The sequence below is a fragment of the Sander vitreus genome, chromosome 17 (assembly GCF_031162955.1).
Source record: "Sander vitreus isolate 19-12246 chromosome 17, sanVit1, whole genome shotgun sequence".
NCBI classification, from domain to species: Eukaryota; Metazoa; Chordata; class Actinopteri; order Perciformes; family Percidae; genus Sander; species Sander vitreus.
Window position 1 is genome coordinate 23,454,055 of NC_135871.1, and position 23,013 is coordinate 23,477,067.

The following is a 23,013-nucleotide window of genomic DNA, read 5'->3' on the forward strand; positions in this document are numbered from 1 at the left end:
CACTAAAAGCTCTGTTAACTTTGTCAGCTTTTGTAGCAACATACAGTGAATCATTAGTGTTTTTGGGTTATCAGTCATTAGTAATTCAAATGACATGTCTCAATGTGACGTGCGGAGTGCTTTAAGATTGCCAAGAACAACTTTGACAGCCGCTCCTTGTTAATGATCTTCCCCTCCCTACTTGGAAACCTTTTGGGGAAAACAGCCATCAAAGTTATTCATGTCAGTCGTTATGGTCTGTGGCAGCAGCATGATGTTTCGGCTCCCGGTTTAATAACACGGGCGATTGTTTACCCGCTCTCATTTAGCCTTGCCATGGATTGCCTCAAAGCAATTTGGAGCAAATTGGAGTCACTGAGTTGTTGCAGAGACACACTGGAAGATGATCCTGGAAGTGGATAGTCATCTTTCATGTTAGTTTACCACCACTGTGTCCATAATCTTACCGTAGGCTAAATGTACACTTGAACCTCACATGTATGAAGCTGTACTGCAAAGTGTAGGGCTGGAACTAACAATCAGTTTCACTCTTGTGAATTCTTTTTTTAATTAATTGATTGCCGTTAAGTCTATTAAATGTCCCAGAGTCCAAGGTGATGCTGACTAAATGCTTGTTTCAGTCCCAAAATAATCAATGTACAATTATATAAAACTGAGAAAAGCATCAAATTCTCACATTTGAAAAGCTTTGTGAACCGTTGGATGTTCGATAAATAATTTTAATGACTGCAACTTTAATAACTGATAAATCATTTCTCAAATAATTACATAAATGACTTGTTTCAGTGGACAAAAGCCACTGCCTGACAGAACAATGTCTAAATAATCTCTTTTCATGGGATTTGTTGACAATAAGAAAACATATCTTACAGGATAAAGCTGATGATTAATCTTTCATTTTCGCCAACTTTTATAAAAAAAAATTAAAAAGACCAAACCCAAAAAATCTATTATGTAGTCAAAGCCTGATATAGCTTAATATTCTGTGACATAATGCATTTAAGAGCCATACTGTTGGACTGGGTAACATGTTATTTCATTACAATTACCACATTTTTATTCTGAACAATGCGATGGCTGCAATTTCAATTTTTGGAAACCATTGATAACATTTTGATCAACATATCAAATCACTGACCCGCAAATTGGCAATGTTTCTTTCAATTAAGAAATATTGCCAAAGTTAGAGCTGTTGTTCCACATTCTGAGCTTGAGATGATCATTCATGATTTTATATCATGCAGTTTTCACCTGTCTCAGCAAGTCGTCCTAGGACCATCTACAACTGGTCCAGAACTCTGCTGCAAGGCGGTTGAACAGGTCCAGCAGGATGTCACACATCACTCCTGTTTTATCCTTGTTACAATGACTTCCGATCAAGTTCAGGATCCAATTTAAAGTTCTTGTTCTGACTTATAAAGCTTTGCATTGTCAGGCACTGTTTATATCTCTGACCTGCTCCATCCATACACTACTAACAGGTCCCTCAGGTCTTCTAACCAGGGATTACTGGTGGTCCCGCGCACTCGCTTTGAAGCGGTGGCTCCAAACCTGTGGAACCCCCTTCCAAATGTGTTACGTTCTGCAGTCTCTGTTGAAGCTGAAGACGCACTTGTTTAAATTCTGCTTTGCTTGCTTATTTTCTGTTGGATCCTACTGTATTTTTACAAATGTTTATCATGTGACGCACTTTGTGACTATGTGCTATATCAATTTATTAAAACTTTATTATTGTGAACACAAGCTATACAGACAATCCTTTTTTTTCTTTTTTCTTGATAAAACTAAAAAGATCAAATAACACCAGCCTCATCTTTTAAATTCACAAGAGCTTGTTGTTTTTCCCCTTCTGCTGACCCCTGACCACTTCTGCTCCGGCCACTTGAACTTGTCAGCGTTTAGGATGCTGAAGCATTGAAAGACTAGAGGCCAAAATGCTGGACCTGCAAATACAACTCTCGGCCAACCAACAAGCCTCTTTTTCTAAAGCTTTACCACAGTATTTCATATTCACATTATTATTTTGTACTGTGTGAGCTAGCCGACAGCCCCTGAGAGCCGACATGCAGTGTGCTGCTCGCTGTGTGACGCGCCACGTCGTTTAATGCTTTCACAGCATTTCAGAGTGGCAATAACACACACACAACATGAGACATGACACATTTAAGCACACACAAACACACAATGATGCATTATTAGAATGAAAACTGGCAAGTGCAGTACCCTGAGGCTCCATTTAATCAATTTGTGTGTGAACATTTGGACCTGACTCAGAAGCTGTGGTTGCACCCTAAAATATATTTTCAATCAGACGCAGCTAGAGATGGATGTTTTGCAAATAGATTTTATCTGCCAACATACAATATTTTAACATGATGTAAGCATTCTGTAAAGTTATTCTTCTCCCTTAATGAAACACATTTAGGTAGGCATGGTTATGTCATACCTGAACAACAAATAAACAACCTGTTTTTCTTTCCCCTTTGCACAAGAAAACAGAGTTTCAGTAAACCTTAAAACACCTTCATACAGTTACATTTATTAACGTATGAGTAGATAGTGATAGAGTTGAAAGTGACTAACTCAAAATGCTTGTTTGGTAACACAACATGCCTTAGTTCACAGTATGATTCAGTCCCTTTTTCAGCTGTCATTAGGTGTTAATGTGACACAGCGGAGTGCTGAAGAGTGCCTCGGTTTAATAACGGAACGCTTCTTCCCCAATTAAAATGTGCCAATTATCTCAAGATCCTGTGATAGCTCTGCAGACACTCCTTATTTTGGTCCAACATTTATAGATTCACAAACAAGCCTATTGCTGTATTATGTTGCTCATTCCCACCTCGTTTTTTCACTGTCGCTATACTTAACAACAACAACCAGTGAACAGGATCTGATCGCCACTGCCATGTCATTATTAATGTGCCTGTGTGGAAACCTAATAACTTGTTAATCACCTTAGAAAGGATCATCTCTAGTATTTTTAACGCTGTCTCAATTTATTGGCAAAAAGACAGACAGAGCACATGTGCACATTTTCCAATTTGTTAGCATTAAGATACCTCTATTTTTTTATTTATTGCAATTGTAAAAAGCAGCCACTATTTGATTTTGACCTTATCTTCATTCTTTTGTTTGGTCTGTTTCTGGCTTTGTCTCTAAAACGTCCGCTATTGCTAGTATAAAGTAAAATGTCATAGTCATGTTATGTCATGTTTGGCCTTTTTTTCTTAACAAATGGCTTAAACAACTAATCAATTATCAAAATAGTTGCTGAAAGTGATATATTCTAATTGCTTGTTATGTCCCACTAAGAGTCCAAAACTCGAAAATATTTGGTGTACAACCACCTAAGAGAGAGAAAAGCAGCACATCTCCTCATCTGAAAAGCTGGAACTAGCAGACGTTTGCCATGAAGTCTTCAAAGATGATGAAAAGGAATAACAGATTATCAAAATATTTGCAGATTCTGATTCCTTTCGATCGACTAATTGCTTCAGCACAAACACAGAACCACCGCACTCACCTCATCTACATTCTCGAAGGCGTTGATGACGTCGTACGGCAGGCAGGACAGCAGGTCGATAACAAACCAGGTCTTCAGGTAGTTCATACGGATCAGCTTGGGATCTGAGATGACCTCGCCGGCGGGTCCGACAAACGTGGTGTGGAAGTTCAAAACAATGTCCACCAGGAAGATGACGTCCACAATGCTGTCCACCACCAGCCACGTCACATTGTTCTGCTTTGTCTTGAAGGAGACATTGTAGGGCACCATGATGGCTGTGTAGAAGGTGAGAATGAGGATTACCCAGTCCCATGTGGTCTTGAAGAGACAGTAGTGCAGGATGATGTGGGGAGGGGTTTTGGGGGTCTCCTGTTTGTATTGAGGTAGGATATCTGAGCCGAGCTGCAGTACCTGACGAAAAACAGCAAGTCAGGAAAACTCAGCAGACAGATGAATGTATATGCACAGCAGAAGGCCAAAAATAATGTAGCTTGGAGTTTAAATGATGGCGGCCTGACTGTAACTATAGCTCAAATGCAAGTCTTAAAAGTTGACCTGATCTAAATGACTTACAATTTCTCAGTGTCCATAGTTTGTTCCCTAGTATACAGAACTGAGTTTTACTGAATCAAATCAGAAATCAAAATCACGTGTATCCTTCGTACCTCAGCTAAGCGGGAGTGCTTGTGGACATTCTCTCCTTTGTGAACTGTGGGCTGCAGCTGTTGTAAGACTCCTCTACTGCTTGTTAGAGCTCGAGTCAGTCGGGCAAACTTTCCCCAGCCTGAGGATTATAAACATACAGTACGCACAATCTTTAACATGATGTTTTTCAAGATGTTTTCTGGTACTGTATATTTCCTGGGGCTACAGCATGTTTTCAGAGCTTGAGAGAGTTGTGAAAAGGAAAAGACTCACAGAATAAGGTCTGAAAATACTTTTTTAAAGTATTAAACAATTGCTAAGGACTCCAATCTGTAAAGTTTTGTAAAAAAAAAAAAAAAAGCATACATTATAAATTGTAACGAGTGTAAACCTCACAGATGTTAATGGTGCTTATTTTTTGTTCTTGTTCTTTTTCTTAATAGTTTGATAAAGTAGATGTAAATTAGTAGTATGTATGTATTGTTTAAAATGGTCTATTTAATTTATTTTGTTGGACTGTAATTTTGTTTGTGGTGAAGACTCGGGGTAGGATCTGATAAGATGATGGCTTATACCTATCCCTTTGAAAGGGTGTGTTATGTTGACATTTTTTGCAATTCTTTTATACATTTTATATATATATATATATATATTTATATATATATATATATATATATATATATATATATATATATATATATATATATATTATGGTGAGGACAGTCCTAAGCTTTTGTGGGCTACTGCATTTTTTGTCTTCATAGGATTCTTTTCCTACAGTCCCCACTCTCTACTCAGACAGTGCAAACCCATGCTTGGTATTGTTGCCTGCAGGCCTAGTCCCATGGAAGATAGAGGACTAAAGCTAAAGTCCTCACTGATACAACAGCCTTCACAGTGGAGCGCTGCCTGTTGATGCAGAACTACAATCTCAATTTTATTCTAATTACACATCCTATTTTGGTCTCTAGTTGCACTAATGTTTGTTCTATTTTGTCTGTCTTCATCTTATTTGACAGAGTGGGTGTTTGCCAGAGAAGATGCACAAAGCACAGGGTCTGATCATGATCGCTGGTAGACTAATGTTACCTCTGCCTCTCTCACTTGATAATCTCTGAAAAGTTTTAGATCGCGCGTGTCTGCCGTGCAAATTGAAAAACATTTTAAAGTTTTTTTTGGGCCATTTGAAGTATCTGCATTTTTCCTACTTTAATCACTCTGGAGTACAATTAACTTTCATTGGCAGCTTCAGAGAGACATCCTTTTAATAGAAGGAAATAAATGAAATTGGTTGACTCTAACCTTTTGAAGAATCATCTTCAATTGGCTGTTTAAAGGCTGTGATGTCACTAAACGTGCAAAGAAACAGGACCACTTTCTCTTGTTCATTTCGAATGGGAGCAATCTTCACAAAAAACCAAACAGGCGTCCCTGAAAGTATAAAAAGAACAACACACATATATTTAGCTGCATCATCTGCTTATTTTTAGAAGAAATGACAATCGCTACCTTTTTCTGGGGAAGGTTTCTTTTGCTCTGGCTCTCTACCAATTAGCACATTTTTACAGAAGCAGAACTGTTCTGGGCTGCCTTTGAACTCCACTGTATGTTACAGGAGCTCTGAATACATTTGCATGCCAAGAGAGTGGAAAACTTCCCATTTTTCTCTTTTCCTCATATAATATGGCATTGCTACTTACTGTTCTTCTTGTACATCAGTATTTCAAACGAGTTCATTTCATAATTCTCGAATGTTAGTCGCACGTTTTCCGTTGTGTCCTTGTCCGTGAGCTCCCCGTACATGAAGCTGGAAGACACAAAGGAAAACAACAATTTGAATATTTAATAGACAGCGGCACATTGGACAAGCATGCTCGTTCTTGCACTTAGAGTGTTCCGAGAAAGGCTCGAATGTGTGAAGGTCTTAATGTGTTAGTTCCCAAGTATTCCCTGGTTACATTGTGGTACTTTGTTCTGTTCTCCCATTTCTTTGACCACACCTTTTTACTTCTTATTCATGTTTTCCTCCAAAATTTAACTGTATATTTTCTAAAAACAAAATATGCCATTTATCAGGAGTAGACGCCTAAACTGTGCAGACCAGCTACTGAGGGCTATTTGGCGATCTCTAGAGACATACACTGCAGAATTAGGCTGTATTAAATATAGAGCAGAAGTAGATTAAAACTCCTTGAAATGTATCCTGAAAGCATAAAAAAGATAAATGTAGCTTGATGTCTAATTGGCCGAATGCAAAGTACCTCTCAAAAACAAATGAAACCTGAAGATGGATCAAGTAACCATGCATACATTTAACCACGCTGCAGAGACATTCATCTCACTTTGCTTGTTACTGCCACCATCAGTAACAGCTTGTTCCAGCATGATCTAAATATAACTCCCAAGTTTGTTGTGAAATAAAAAAAAGGAAGGCTAAATTAAATGAGACTCCATCCTGACGCTGCAGAGTCTTTTCAGACCAGTGCTTGATGTAATATCACTGATGAACGTCCCCCTTTCTACTCTTTTCTCTCTCTCGCTCTCTCTCTCGCTCTCTCTCTCGCTCTCTCTAAAGAAATGCGACTTGCTTCAAAGACAAAACAATTCCTCAAGTGACTTTCTTGTCATGCATGAAAAATTACCACAGGTTTGTCACTGTATGTTTACAGGATCTAGCAATGGACAAAAAAAAACATGCATAAGAGCAGTTGAGATGGAAATAAGCTCTTTGATCCACACACAACGATGCTCAGATATTAGACTTAAACACTGGGGAGATGAGCATACATTTTATGTTTGAGTCATCCTCAAAAACATCAAACATCCCTAACCTTAACCCATCCACACAGTGAATGTTTAATGGCCTCATAATCAGGCTCATGGAGATGTGTTTTGACATAAAAACAGCTAAAAAAAGACCAAATGATTAAAAGGTATAGAGGTATATTTAAAGAATATAGAGATGAACCGACACTGTAGCACAGTTTGTAAGTTAGGCTTTGAGCTAAATGATAACATCAGTATCTACAGCTGAGGGTGACACCATTAGTTCTACAAGTATTTGGTCATGAATCAAAGTATTAAACAATTTAAGATTTTGACCTGATGATGCCGCTACATGGAAAGTTAAGGGATCACAAAATTATTGCCATTCATCCTCTGGGGAAAGAGATACATTTTCACCTAAAATCTTTAAAAATAAATAATTGATACATTAAACTACGCTTAAATAATACATGTATTTAGTTTACTTTTTTACATGGTTACAACCAGCTTTTAGTCAAATCTGTTACAGTGTAAATATTGACAAACATCTCTTATCTGCTTTCCAAATGCCCTTGTTGGAGTATTATCTGCATTCTAGTCATTATAGAGGTTTTGTGATGGTTTTGTTTTCGATTCGTTACTTCATTTCTTTAGTTTACTGCTAACCAAGCAAGCCTAGCTGTATGGGGCTAATGTGTCGTTATATAACAATGAAATAATGAAATCTTACTGTTACGGTACTTATGATATTTTACTCTGTTTACTCTTGTGGACTATGTATACTGTATGTTCATTGATTACTGTGTTGTGCTTTCAATGAAAACCTAATGTTGACCTTTCACTGGCAGTACTAATTCATTGGGTCTAGCTCTTATTTGAGAAATATTGTTTTCTGTCAATGCATTTGCTGTCCAATACTGTTTTCATTTTCACTGTTGCTTCCAGTAAATACAACAAAGCTAATTGTCATTTACTGAAATTGTTGGTAATATTTAGCCATACATAGGATAAAACCAACTGCATATAAACTATTTACGTGTAGACAAAAAGAGACAATAGAGTTTTCTTGAATTGGATCTTGAATACAGAAGATTTTAGTTCTGTTTTCCTTCCTGTTACAAAGACAAGACTTCATTTCATCTAGCATCCTAAAAATAAACCTAAAACAAATCGTCACACACGCTGTTCAATATTTGTATTGGCAAGTGTTCTAAAGCTTATGCTTAAGGACGTGAGGGTCTAAATCAGTAATAGCCGCAGTTCTGGCTGTGACAAACGCCTTCTCCCACAACACAAGAAATGTCCCACGGTTTTCAAATCTGGCAGCACAAACTGTTTCCATGTGATCCTATTAATATAATGCTTACTGGCATGTTTATTACTGGCACAATAAACACAGGTCCAGAAACTAGTCAATAAAATATGTAGTTCATTTTATTCTTTTATGTGAACAGTTTTGGCGCCCTCTCCAAAACTGTTCACATAAACGACCCCGGGTACACAGTTTCACGGTTGCAGTCAGTGATGTGGACGCAGTTTCAGTTGTTACAACCTGATATTAACCTGATATTATTAAAGATTTGTGTCTTAGTTATGTGGCTTCTACCACTGACTGTAAATAGTAATAGACAGAGCATGTGTGACGTCACCCATTGGTTTGTGGAGATCTGCCATGAGCCGTCGAGTTTGCCGTTACGGGTGCAGCCATCTTGGTTGGGGATGTGACGATTTTAGACGAGAGGGAAGAATCATAGACTGTTGGGCGCTATCTGACTGTAACGTTAGCTGAGAGTTGGCAACGCTGATTACACTCTACGTTACACACTTTCACTGGCAATCTGGATGCAACCGCTGCTGAAAGCTAGCCTACATAATTCGAGGTAAGATTTAGCTTCGCTAGGTTTTAAATATATCTTTGTCCGAACCATAGTTTTTAAAATCAACAAGACCATAATTCAATTAATGAACATCATTCTGTATTGCAGAAGACTTAAAACTAGCGATTGCGACTCATTATGGAAATGTTTACTGAGGTAATAAATCAAGTGAGAAGTGGGTCACTTTCTCATAGACTTCTACAGAAACCGGCCTCCTTTTGCAACTGCACATGTCTCCCCCTGCTGGAATTCAGATAGAATGCAGGTTTAAGGCACTTCCGCATTTGCAGCACTTCGCCGAACCGGATGCTTTGTCCATTAATAGTAACAGTCTATGAACATAGCCATACTGAGAAATACAGAGAGAGTTGTGTGGAGCTGATAGTCTTGATTAGCTTTGTAGCAACTCATTTGGCAATGGCTTGAATGTAACAGACGTTCATTAATATCAAAAAGTTACGTACTAAAGCTTTAACTGTCTTAAATTATGGGAAAATCTGTTGAGATGCTTTGCTGAAGGGATTTGGAAGATGTAGTTGATCCAGGATCTCCTCACAGTTGTTCTAGTATAAAGAAAGGCCCCTGAAACTAGAAAACTGAGCTCCTCATATTGACCATGAGCATAGCAACCCTGTGGACAGGCACGGATTAATGCACAGGCTTGCGTAGGCTGCAGCCTAGGGGCCCCACGTGAGCAGGGGCCCCGGATTGGCCAGACAATGTATTATTATTTTAAATTTACTTCAAAAAAAAAACAAGCAGGTGATTAGATCTAGATGTGACTTGGGTCACATCTATCCAATCATAGGAGGGAGTCTGAGACAGAGGGGCCGGGTCAGAGACTCCAGCCACCCGAAGTGGAAGCGGAACATTCTCTGTAATTCAGCGGGAATATTTTTTTTGCGTAATTCTGCGTTAAGAAAAGCATTAAATCTTCACATTTAAGTAAAGAATGTCAGGAATAAAACTCAAACAACATCTTGAAAACGTTAGATGAGCCTTTAACATTAATCATTTAAATAATTATTAAAAGGTGCCGTAGGTAGGACTGTGAAGATCCAGGACCTAGCCAAAGAACCTGAACATCGACAACTTCTGCTCGTGGGTCAGCCACACCCCTGGCAGAGATGGAGGGAATCCCCGCCCCCCCTCCATCTGTTGCTGCGGAGGAGAGGACACAAAAAGAGGCCGAAAAATCCTGCTACCTATAGCTCGGAGCCTGCATGTTGGGATAAAATTGATGAATACATGAGGGCATATTGGATTAAAATGGGACCTAAAAGTTGCCAGAACAAAGACGCAAATGTTGCTGCCTCAATAAGACAACATAAACACCAAAAGAGGTAGGCTACTTTTCCAAAACCCTGTTTAAAATGAAATGGCAAATGGTGAAACGCAGCCAAGAGAATGGCTGTTGTATTCCTCCTCAAAAGGCATCGTGTTATGTCGCACAAATTATTTGGGAACAGTGATATTCAAGTGACTGGAAAAATGCAGCTGTAAGCCTAGCTGAACATGAGGGATCCGAGTGCCACAGATAGGCAATGCTTGCGTATGTTACGCGCTGTGCTGACGGTGGGCGGATAGATTTGGAACTGAAAAAACGAGTTGACAAGTTGACAATGAATGCGAATATTGGACCGAGGTTTTAAAGAGGGTGGTTGCGGTGGTGAAAATCAAGAAAGAAAAAATTCTAAAAGGTAGGATGATTATGCAACAATATGTAGCCTACATATGTATTATTGTGCTGCTGTTTCATTATTGCTGTTCATAACAGTGTTATTATGTGCTGCTGCTACCGTTTTTTTAAATTGTATTCACAGTTTAGTGTATTGCATAGTGGTACTCATGTACTGTACAAATTTGAGGTACTTGTACTTTACTTAAGTCTTTTTTTTATATGCCACTTTCTACTTCTACTCCGGTACATTTTAGAGAAAAATTTTACTTTTACTCCACTACATTTACACTACACTTACTCCACTACATTTACACTACATTTACTCCACTACATTTACACTACATTTACTCCACATTTACTCCACTACATTTACACTACATTTACTCCACTACATTCATCTGACAGCTTTAGTAACTAGTTACTTTACACATTAAGATTTCTGCAGACAAAACACATATAGGTCTAGTTTAAACAATACAATGTTTTATAATAAATTAAACTACCCAACAATATTTTGGCCTACAAGTCCACCTGAAATGTTTAGCCTATTAAACACTTAGTTGATTGACAGAACTGTTTGGTTTGTTTAAAAAATGTGAGGATTTTTCGACATTCAGTACTTTCACTTTTAATACTTCAAGTACATTTTCCTGATGATACTTGCATAGTTTTACTTAAGTAACATTTTCAATGCAGGATAGTATGGTATTAGTACTTTTACTGAAGTAAAAGATCTGAATACTTCTTCCACCACTGGTAATGATGTTGTGATTTTGGCTCAGTAAAACCAGGTGTTCTGCACTGATGCAGATGCTGTAGCCTACCCGTTGATTTATAAAGCTAAAAGTGATTACCAGCTTGCTGTTGAACTGTGAATCCAGGGAATTCTGCTGCTTTGCTGTTTATAGTTACATTTCCACTGTAATTGTTTTGGTGCTGTGGTGGCAGAGGATAATATCTGGTATTCTTTCCACTTACATCTCTGTTGATGTTAGTTTTGGTTGTAGTGCAAGTGTTTCTTGATCATAATTAAAGGGCTGCTTCTAAGCACTGGGCCTTATGCTTGTTTGTATTTATGTTTTGTTTGTAATGTTCAATTTCTCATTTTACCTATGTGGTGTGGTGATAATTGTTTGCTGTGTGTGTGTGTGTGTGTGTGTGTGTGTGTGTGTGTGTGTGTGTGTGTGTGTGTGTGTGTGTGTGTGTGTGTGTGTGTGTGTGTGAGTTCACCTTATTTGCGTGTGGACCATGTATGGCACTAAATACATTTTTCCAGTAAAGCACAATGATTAAGGGGGGGCCTCACACAAAGAGCAGCCATGGGGCCCCTGACCACCTTAATCTGCCCCTGCCTGTGAAGTAACATCTCTGTATCCATCTAATTGTTTTTGAAGCTTGAAATGATAGCATGTTAGCATGTAAACACACTAAAGTAAGATGATAAACATGCTTAACATTATTTCTTCTAACATCAGCATGTTAGCACTAACATTGTGAGCATGCTGACGTTAGCATTCAGCTCAAAGGACCGCTGTGCCTAAGTAGAGCCTCACAGAGCTGCTAGTATGACTGTAGACTCCCTTCACTACAACAGACTGATTCAAGGACCACATTGTTTCAGCCGGTGACCACAAGCAAATCTCACTATTTGATTTGAAAATAATAGTTAAAATCTTTCTGCTGTACTGCTGATGCATTAACTCTCCCTCTCATCCTGCTAATGAATAAGGAATTATGCAAAATAATCTGAAAACACTGCACACATGTTGAGTATGTGCAGCATTGTTTCTCTTTCTCTTAAAAATAAGTCCAAATGTTCCAAACCACAAACATGAGCATGAACACCTGCACACTGTAGACACCTGCAACCGATTACATTATCCTCCTCAAATAAGCCTCTCCAATTACCTCAAAATAAGGATGCTCTGCCTGGTGGTAGTTCTAAATACAAATAAACACAAGTAGATACAGTACATAGAATAGAAAATGTCTTCTACAGTGGCATAAAATAAACTCATTGTATTTTCAGATAAAGTAATGTCAAACCACTACAAAAGGTCCATGACTATATGACGCAGGGTTCTAAGTTAGAGTTCCACACAACTTCTTACTCCAGGCACATTTAAAAAAAGGAAGTCATCCTTTCTCACACTGTAGTATAACTGCAGCAACAGCATGATTATTTTAGCTTCGCCAACCAAGATGAAGCTCATCCAAATTAACAAGCTGTTAGCCGTCACAAGTTCTTGCATTGTCACTTCATCTTGTACTGTATCTTTAAAAAAGAATCTGTAAAATACTACAAATTATGCCAATTCCACAATAATAAGTAATTATCTTATCTTAAAATTAGTTTGGTATCCGGATGAGGTAAAACACAAAATGCTGTGTTTGATATGTTCTCTCATTATGTTTCTGTAATAGATAAACACATATGTGAATATATTTATAAAGGTATCTTACCCCTTTAGCATTTGAAAACTGTAATATGGTAAAACACACCGATCCTCTTGCTTACCTGCAGGTGCTGCTTTTCTGCATCACCTCTGCTCTGTGGTAGCCCGACAACTTGCAGAAACCATCATTGCTGTAGACGATGGGCCAGTCTACTATCTGAGCATTTCCCAGGACAAAGTTGGTATCTGATGGAAAGTAAATAGGGAAGATGGTTGCAGTATTTCCTAAAAAAAACAACAATATACAAATACAACTACTTAAACTAGTATACTTCTATAGCTTGGGTTGAGAAAAGGTTGAGGCTTATTATATTTGATCTAAATCAAAGTCAAGGATTTGTTGGAGCTGCAACTGAAAAAGAAATTGCAAAAAAGTTATTCAAAGAGTTACAGGACATACAACTACAAAGCAAATGTTAGGGCAAAAGTAGATTTGAAATTAAATTTTTAAGTGTCTAACCCTGGAACATTTTATTGTAAAGTATATAGTTGTTTGTAGACTACTTCATAGATTCTCAACACAAATTTACAAGGAAGAGAAACATTGAGGATAAGAGTGCAGTTATAAACAGCCATTATGGGCTGTTCAGTGACAATATAATGGAGGTAATCTCCTCACCATGGACATAAAAGTATGATTTAACGTCCCTTCATGCTGTATATGTCTATTTAAAATGTTTTTTGAAACAGATGTCTTGTTAAAAAATGTGCTTTGTCTTGTAAGGCTCTCCCCAAAGACTTAGCAACCCAGCCTTCAGGAGCTAACACACTTTAAAGATTTTCATTAGTGTCCATAATGGTCTACAGCCCATTACACACTCCACACGGGGCGCTTACACACAAATAGGCCAAACACAAATTCTTGCTTATGTAGAAAACATCCAAATATCTGCTTACTTTACTTCTTATTAGTAGTTAGTTGCTTGTTAGCAGTACTTTTCACAAGAACAGCTTGTGTTGTATTTTTGTCTGTTGCTTATACAAAGTGTAAAGGAGAGAGAGCGAGAGAGAGAGAGAGAGAGAGAGAGAGAGAGAGAGCGAGAGAGAGAGAGAGAGAGATGGTGTTTTTCATTAAATGGTCCAATTTCTAGCTAGTGATTATTATGAGGATGTATTCCTTATTGGCAAGTATACTGTACAAATATTTATATCTGCTGTCATTGATTAAATGTCATGGCAAACAGAGTCATTCTCATGTGGCATTGTTTGCATATTCAAATGTTAGCAAAGCCTCCAAGGAAAACTTATTAATGGTCAAAATGTTGATAAACCTAAGTAATCATTGAGTTGCACATTTGTAATGGCCTATTTTGCTTCAGTCCTATTTTAAAACCTTAGTGATTTTATAATTAACAGTCACATACTGTTACTCAGTGTCATTACTTAAACTCCAAATGGTCCTCATGTCACAATACATAAAAACAATGGATAACGCAGGTGTTTTTCATTTTCACAGCTGGCTTTTTGAACTAAGGATGATTGTAACAAGCATGCAAATGTTGCATTGTGTAGTAATTGCCATGGAACAAATATGCAAACAATTTGCCTTGGCTTTAAACAAATGGCTACAAAAAGAATGTGTGTTTCAAATGTGCACAAACTTTAAAAAAAAATCCCAAATCCATACTTTTGGCAAAAGGCAAAAAAGGAGCAGATGTAATGGTTTTAAATGGGACAGGAGAAATGATGATAACTGTGGTTAAACCCTCAAAAAATTAAAATCTCTCTGTATGGCAGATCTCAAAACAAACCACTCTGCTACAGTATGCACACAGACTACAACAATGTGACGATAGCAGTGAAAGAGCAGGAGAAGAAATGAAAAACACCTGGCACAAAATAAATTTATACCACAAATGAACACACCCACACAAAAGATTCTTGATCAAGACAAAATAAAACACCTTGAAATGACAACTAAAAGGCATGGGAAAACTGACAAAATATGATGCACGAGATGTTCCATGCCAACGTGTTATTTTACAATGATCAGATGAACGTTAATCTTGCGAGTAAAGAAAGTCCATTACTGTTATTAGCCCTGGATTTGCTGTGTTGCAGCAAATGTTCACAAACATTTTTAATAATCTCAAAATGTCTAATTCGTTAAGTGCTTTGCAAATAAACAGCATTTGGTATAGAACATGTAGTGGTACATTAAAAAGAGATAGATACTGTAAAGAAAACAAGCAGCACACCCAACTAAACTGTATAGTACCTGTCTGTCTATGTGACAATGTCCAAACTGAAATGTTTGAAAAGGAAAAAAGGTTAACATATTACAGTGAGACACATCTGTTGAACCTGAATGGAGGCTATAGGCTAAAAACAATGCAGCTAATTTGTAAAGAAACTATTACATTTAAGTTATACAGAAATGGGTGTTATTATTACTGTTGACTCATGCTAATTAAAGCTGCATTAATCAATTTTTGGCCATTAAAGGAACAGATAAACTCAGAAACAAGCTAAAAGACACACAGCTGGCCTTAACTGCTGTGGATAACATATTAGCATACAGTTTACTTACACATGCAGCAGACTTATAGCCATTTAGCATTCATTTGGAGTCATGTTTCTGGCCATCATATGCATTTATGTCAGCTGTTCACTCTACTTTTAGCTTTCTATTTGTCTCCACCAACTTCTGAGAGAAATATGTGGCTCTTTAGCTGCTAATATATTCAGCTTTCTTCAGCTAACATTAGTCGCTAACTTTGTCTGCCTGTTGTTTGATGCTAGGCAAGTCACAGATATTGAGCTAAATTAAGATACATATCACCATAGATCTATAAAGTTAAAAGTAAAGAAAATGTAGTCATTAGATTCAATGTAAATATAAATAATGTGAATTAATGCAGCTTGTTTAGCTGTCCAGCCCACAACTTTACTGTTTTGGTTCACTCTCACCACTCAGCGTTGTTTTTGGCAGCAGGAAGCTGTTTTCAGTGAAAAAGCTATAATCCCTGTACACTACCTGCTCAGCAGACACAGTTAGTGACCGGGGGCCAGTTTCACAAAAGCAGAATATATAAATCCAGGATAACTGATAAAGCGAGGCTTGACCTAGTCTAATCTGTGCATCCTGGCTTGGTGCGTTTCACGAAGGCCAAGCCAGGCTGAGGAGGAGCGACTAGGTCGAACCAGGATGAAGTAATTCAGATAGATGCGTGTCCATGGCACCGTGAGGTCGATCACAAATTTACTGATGCCAAAATGGAGAATACGCATTGTACATACTTTATACAGAGTGAGCAGCAGCTTCTTGTGGAAGTATGATGACGTGAAACACTTTATTTGTATAAAAATAAAAGAAACAGCCGCTGTAATGAAACAGTGAGAGAAAGCGTAGCAGACGATCATGGACCGACCGCATAAGTAGCCTTAATATATACATTAACTGACCACTGCTCTGAATTGTAACCGTCATAATCATTCCATTCAAGGATTAGGCTACTAATCATTTGCACAAATTAACAGTTGTACTCTTTGCCTTAAAAGTAAGCAGAAGATAATGTTACTCAGGAAATTTACCATGAAGATCAATTTTCTACAACGCTAGAATATGACGCGTAAATATCTCTTTCACTCTGTTCCTCCCTCTCTCTCATGGGCTAAAATATAAATTTCCTAAGTCATATTAACTTCCACTGCTCGCTTTTAATGCAAAGTGTACAACTGTTCGTTTTTGCAAATGACAAGTGACTCATTGAATGGTTTCAGTTAAGAGCAGTAGTTCATAAATGTATATTTTTAGACTATCATTCAGTCTGTCCGCTAGCCTATTATCTGCCACGCTTTTTCTCGCGTTTCTTTTATTTTTTATAGAGGACGAGTTTCCTTCTCTACATATTATATGCCTTGCTCCCTTGTATATATGGACATAGACATGAATGGAACAGAGTATATTCATCAGTTATTTCCCCCCCCAGCAAAATATAAGGTCAAAAACCATTGGGGTGTCCTCTCCCTGTACAGTAGCCTACATCACTAGATAGTTACTGGTCCAGTAAACTAAGACTATAATTTGGGAGGATTGTACAATTAGGATATCTTCTTTAAATTGTACAGTTCTCCCAAATTATAGTCCCAGTTTACTGGACAACACAAATTGTGTGCTAAGAATGCCAAATACAATGTACATGGAAGCTGAACAAACTTCTTTATTGTGCATTGGTCAACTATAGAAATGTACAACATTGTCTGTATTGCCCTTAGTAACAGACTTCATTTAAAACACATTTGAAATTTTATCAGCCTTTTCTACTTATGGGGAAACGGGGGAATCCCGGCTTAATCCCTTACCTTGGTTTTGTGAAACAGGGCCCAGCTGGTGAACATAGTGAAGCATTTATCAACTAAAGAGATATATATTTCCTTCAGAAGTTGTTAGAGATCAAAAACAGAGGCATTGGCTTTTTCAAATATGCAGCAGGACCACAGAGGCCAATAATGCACAACTAAAACCAGTTGTGCATTATACAACTTCCCCAGCAAGATTAACTGTACCTACCTGCTCCTCACCTCAAAACATTTCAACATGCAAATAAACTTTACAGTATTGCTACGTAGAATAAAACTAGACCCAACAAAACATTTTTGAGGATTTCGGGGTGTACTGTACGTGTCAATTAAGTGGTCCAAGAACCCCTTATATTGCATTATGGGCTACATTTCATGTTAGAATCCTAGTTGCAGCCAGGTCTATATAAGATAAAGATAAAGTGATGAAGCTGAGCAGCTCAGATAATTACAGGCCAATAGCTCTGGCCAGTGTTATGTCCAAAGTGCTGGAGACAGTTCTATTGTGTAGACTTGAGAGGTATGTCCTGTCTACTGATAACCAATTTGGTTTTAAAAGAAAGCATGGCACTGATTTATGTATTTTTGCACTAAAGGAAATTTTAGATAAATAGGCAAAATTCCACAATGTTCATGTGCTTCATTGATGCTTCTAAAGCATTCGATCATGTTAATCATGAGAAATTATTTTTAAAATTATCTAACAGTGGGGTCCCTGGATTTTTAATAAGAATCTTGGTTTATTAGTACTTGCATCAGACAATGAGAGTGAGATGGGGGAATGTTATATCTGTCCCCTTCAAGTGACCAATGGTGTCCGCCAGGGCGGAATTCTGTCTCCTTTTCTTTTTAATATGTATATGAATGATTTGTCTTTGATTTTAAATGCATGTGGTACAGGTTGTAGGGTTGGTGACTCACTAATTAATCACCTTATGTACGCAGATGATGTGATCATTTTTAGCCCATATAGTGCTGGTCTCCAACAACTTTTGAGAATATGCACACAGTATGGTGCTGATTTTTATATAAAATACAATGCCAAAAAGAGTAAGATCATGATTATTAGAAGTAGAGAAGACAGACAGTCAACCTTCCCTGACTTCGATCTGTCTGGTACTGCACTTGGGTTGTGCAGTGAGATTACATATTTGGGCCATATTATTGCAAATGACCTGTCTGATGATAAGGATATCTATAGGCAGCGTCGGAAGCTGTATGCTCAAGCGAACATGCTGTGTCGTAAGTTTAGCATGTGCTCTGTATCTGTGAAGATCTCACTCTTCAGAGCGTATTGTACACCTTTGTATACTGCCTACCTGTGGTGTCGTTATAAGCAAGGCAGCATTAGAAAACTCATAGTGGCTTATAATGACAGCATGAGGCTGCTGCTGAGAGCTCCAAGAAGCTCCAGTGCAAGCCATATGTTTGTCAGTGTCGGGGTACCTACCTGCTCTGCTGTTTTACGTAACCTGATTTATTTTCTGTATAGATTTATGTGTACGGTATCTGAGTCAAAAAATGACTTGATCACTGTTTTAGCTAACCCTGTACGCAGTTCTGTCAGATTTTCTTCCAGACTGTGGAAACATTGGCGAACATGTCTGTATGTCAGACACTGAACATTGTGGAAGGTTTTGTATTTTTGTATTTTATGTTATACTCTGTGTGTTTTTTATTGTGATATGGATCCCCCTGGGTCTGAAATAAAGTTTATATATGTTATTGTCCATGTTTTCAAATGGAACGGAGTCATCATTAATTATATTAATTGCACTTGTGCATTTCCTGCTATGACAGGTTTAAATGTAGAGAAGAATGTTATGTAAAAACAGACTTCTGTATGTTATTCCTTGTATTTGAAGTTAAATTAAGGTGGCAAATTACTAGACGTGAACATTACATCTGAAATAGAGACAAAAAAGTACACTCTAATCTTGAACATTGAAAGTTAGGTAAAAAAGAAATATGTCATTGTTTGTGAACGCCGCCCACCCACCACTGTGTCTCTCACAAGTCACTGGGTCTCAGTGGCATCCGGCAGATTATAGCCTTTGCTCTTTTCTTCCTAGTCTGGGAGAGATTAACTGTTTGCTAACATGGACCCCTTAAATGCTCTTTAAGGGCTAAGACATTAGCAACAAAAGCCTAGTAGTTTCATTTCAAAACTAATCTGTAGCTTAGAGGGGACTCTTGCTGATGTTTTCCCACCAGAGACCATGCTGCGCTGACTGAATTCTACATGTCTTTAAAAATCCATTAGTATATTTACACTTCCTGCGTTCGCATTAATCCTGTAGAAAGTATCCAAACAAGATATTTCTGGTCAATATAATTTTTCAATTAAGACTTTCAGAAGCCTTATGACATCAGTACGCTATTGAATGATAGTAACCTGCTGTGATTTTCGCTCTCCATGCACTCCTGCAGGGACTGGCAACAGGAGCTCTGTCAGAAAATGAATTCAGTCATTCTGAAAATTATTACTAAAATCATTTGACGTTTTTAACACCTTTTTTTGCTACGTCGCTCAATGAAAAGACGAACTTTTTAATGCACATGGAGGAGAGGGCGCTATCACTAATTAGCCCCCTTTGTTTTTTTACTTCGTTAATAAGCCTAATTGATTGGCTTGATTCGACAGGCTGATGGTAAATGAATGTGCTCATGTTCTAAATACAGCTTTAGTTTTAATAATCCTTTAGTTCCATGTACGATATTAAACCCTCACCCTTACCGTTCGACCGTCTGACAATATTCTCCAAAAAAGTATTCTGTGGGGCCACAAGTCCCCTCCGACCCCCCGCCATCCTGCCTCTTCACTCAGTCGTCTGCAGGTGAATCTTTACTCCTCGATCTGCCGTTTGTCTTCATGGTCTCTCCGGCTCTGAGACGCTGCGTGGATGTCTTAGTACGAGCTGTTTGTCTGGTCTGCTCATCGTCTACCTCCTCAGCCCGGTGCGGCGGCGCCTCCTAACGCACCTTATCATCCAGGAGACAAAAAAAAATGCATGGGCTCACCGCACAGGAGGGGCCGGGGCTCTGCTCCTCTGTATGTGCCACTAACACGACCTGGAGCTCCATCTGCTGGATCAAACAAGGTGTAAACTGACAATTCTGTGATGTGGTTCCTGCCCATGTCCTGCCCTCAATAAAGTCACTGTACATAAGTAAAATTCTGAGGTAGCCTACTTTTACTTGAGCAATTTCATAGGCTACTTGAGTAATTTCATTTTGCTACTTTATACTTCTACTCCACTACTTTTATTTAAAAAAAAAAAAAAAAAATATATATATATATATATATAGGCTAGGTACTATACTTTACAGGTTAAGGTTAAGATTTACATTTGTTTGTAAAAACACATTATAAAATGCATTGTTCAACATTTTTTAGCCATTTTATGTCATTCAAGAGTATTTTTTCTGCAGAACAAGTAGGCCAACTTTACCTTTTGATACTTTAAGTACATTTTGCTGATAATATTTCTGTATATTTACTTGAGTACGATCTTGAATGCTGAAGAGAAAGGTTTGGATGGTTTAGGACTGCTTGTCAACAAGATCATCCTCTTTATAGTGCTATATGTATTACGCTGATGCAATAAAAATCTTCTGTTTTTAAGAATTCAAGCTGGTTTAATATTTAGCAGAGTGACTATGTTAAACCAAACTGAGAAAAACAGTAGGCTACAGGGAACAGGGAAAGCTTTCTGCAGTCGACCCAGGAGGATTGTTATTTATTTTTAAATGTATTAATCGCTTACAGTCAGGTTTTTGAAATGGTTGTCCCAAAGTAGCAGCAACACTAAGAGGTGGATCTTTTACCTTTTGACTCCTGCAGTAGAATTATCTCTTTCAAAGACTGCATTTTCCCTTGGCTTATTAATCCCGTTCAATTATTTTGGACCCTGCAGTTCCCATACTAAGACAGACCTCAAATAATTCTTCCGGTAACAACACTTCCATTATAATCAAACAAATACACAAAAAAAGACTAGGAAAAAACAATAGTAAAAAGGTTTCTCACACCTATGGTTTCTCAGCTTGTTTTCTATCCTCTTTTTGTTCATTGAGTTCATGTGTTGCCAAAGGTGTTAATTAAAACTGGATGGCTACTATGGAAACCAGCATGGCTCTGTGTGCTGCAGAAGCACAGGAAATGTCAGTTTTTTGCCTAACCAATTAAAAAGGTAACAAATAATACCTGAGCCATGCTGTTGTTTCTTTGTCCACTTAGTAGTAGAGCACACATCAGTTCTGGCTAGCAAGGGAAAGTAAAGTGTTACCAATAAAATACCAAATAGCCCCATGTCAGTGGCTGTATTTAATGGCAGAGGATTGCTGAGTCAGTGTTTGCTCTTTGTTTTATGGTGCACACACCTTCTAGCTTTCTAAGAACCCTACAAGGTCATAAAAAAGGTGCAAATGACTACTTTAATAAGACTACCTGCTGCTTTACTTTATTATTTAATGATATATTGACTAAGCAGTCTATGCCACTGACTATGCGCCAAGCCACAATTTCTCTGCTGCCTAAGCCCAGTAAGGATCATTCTGAAATGACTAATTTCCACCCTATAAGTATGTTAAACAATGACTATAAACTATTTACTAAAATCCTTGCTATGCGCATGGAGACTGCCTTTTCTTCATTGATACATATTGATCAAGCAGGGTTTATTAAAGGTTGACTTGCCCACTCCATCTAATGGCGACAGCAGACACTCTACAGCATCTAGCCATTGCCATATTGCTGGATGCTGAGAAAGCCTTTGATAGGGTAAAATGGCAAGACCTGTTTATGTTTTGTCGTTATCAGCAGGGTGAAGGCCCTCTATAACAACCCTATGGCTTCAATTAAAACTAATGGCATTATATCTGAACCTTTTCAACTCCTAAGATCTACCCGGCAGGGTTGTCCCGCTTCCCCATCCCTCTTCATTTTGGCCCTAGAACCTCTGGCATGTGCAATCAGAGCTGAGAGGAAAATCACTGGCATCAAAATTGGGGGTTGTGACTTTAAGGCCAATTTATATGCCTATGATTTGTTATTAACATTATCACAACCACAACAGTCAATTGCACAAGTGGTGAAATTAGTTGAGGAGTTTGGAAAGTTTTCAGGATGGGTGAAGCCATCCCACTAAACCACTTGACCTATCTGTCACATCTTGGTTCTGTTCCCATTCAATGGAAACCACAAGGTATGAGATATCTTGGAATTAACAAAGTCTCCCATAGATGAGATTTCTGATTTAAATGGTCCTCCCCTTCTTAAGACAATTAGGGAGGATGTCAAGAGGACAGTCCAGATAGTAAAGGATGGTGAAATGGTACCATTTAATGAGTTAAAAATCTGCTATGATTTAAGAGATGTCGACATTTTTGCATATTTACAACCCCAATCCTGGGGTTACTTATTTCAAAAGAAACCTACATGATCTGGACAAAAATCTGAGGGAGACTGCCACAGGGAGGAGAACAGTTTCAAAGCTATATACATTATTGTCCACTGCATCCTTTGACAGCTTATCCTCCATCAAACATCAATGGGAGAGGGACTTGGGCATATCTCTGACTAATGCAAAGTGGGAAATGGTTACTAGAAACAAAACAGCTTTATCTAAATGTGTAAAATACAAAATTCTAAAAGTAGCCTACTACACAGAGCGTATATAACCCCAAGCAGACTTAACAAAATGGACAACTCCCTCTCACATCAATGTTGGCATGGTTGCAGTGAGACAGGGACACTGATACACCTCATGTGGCAGT

General features: G+C 38.0%; 1 protein-coding gene across 1 annotated transcript in view; it reads right to left on the reverse strand.

Moving 5' to 3' along the window:
• kcnh1a (potassium voltage-gated channel, subfamily H (eag-related), member 1a) overlaps nt 1-20,045 on the reverse strand; it is a 41,821-nt gene extending 21,776 nt beyond the window's left edge. The window contains exons 1-7 of the mRNA XM_078273022.1: nt 19,973-20,045; nt 15,152-15,178; nt 12,996-13,119; nt 5,854-5,960; nt 5,456-5,584; nt 4,174-4,292; nt 3,527-3,919 (exon numbers count right to left, since the gene is read on the reverse strand). Of these exons, the coding sequence (XP_078129148.1) occupies nt 3,527-3,919; nt 4,174-4,292; nt 5,456-5,584; nt 5,854-5,960; nt 12,996-13,119; nt 15,152-15,178; nt 19,973-20,045 (972 nt within the window). The remainder of the gene's footprint in view (nt 1-3,526; nt 3,920-4,173; nt 4,293-5,455; nt 5,585-5,853; nt 5,961-12,995; nt 13,120-15,151; nt 15,179-19,972) is intronic.
• Between the last annotated feature and the right edge of the window lie 2,968 nt (nt 20,046-23,013).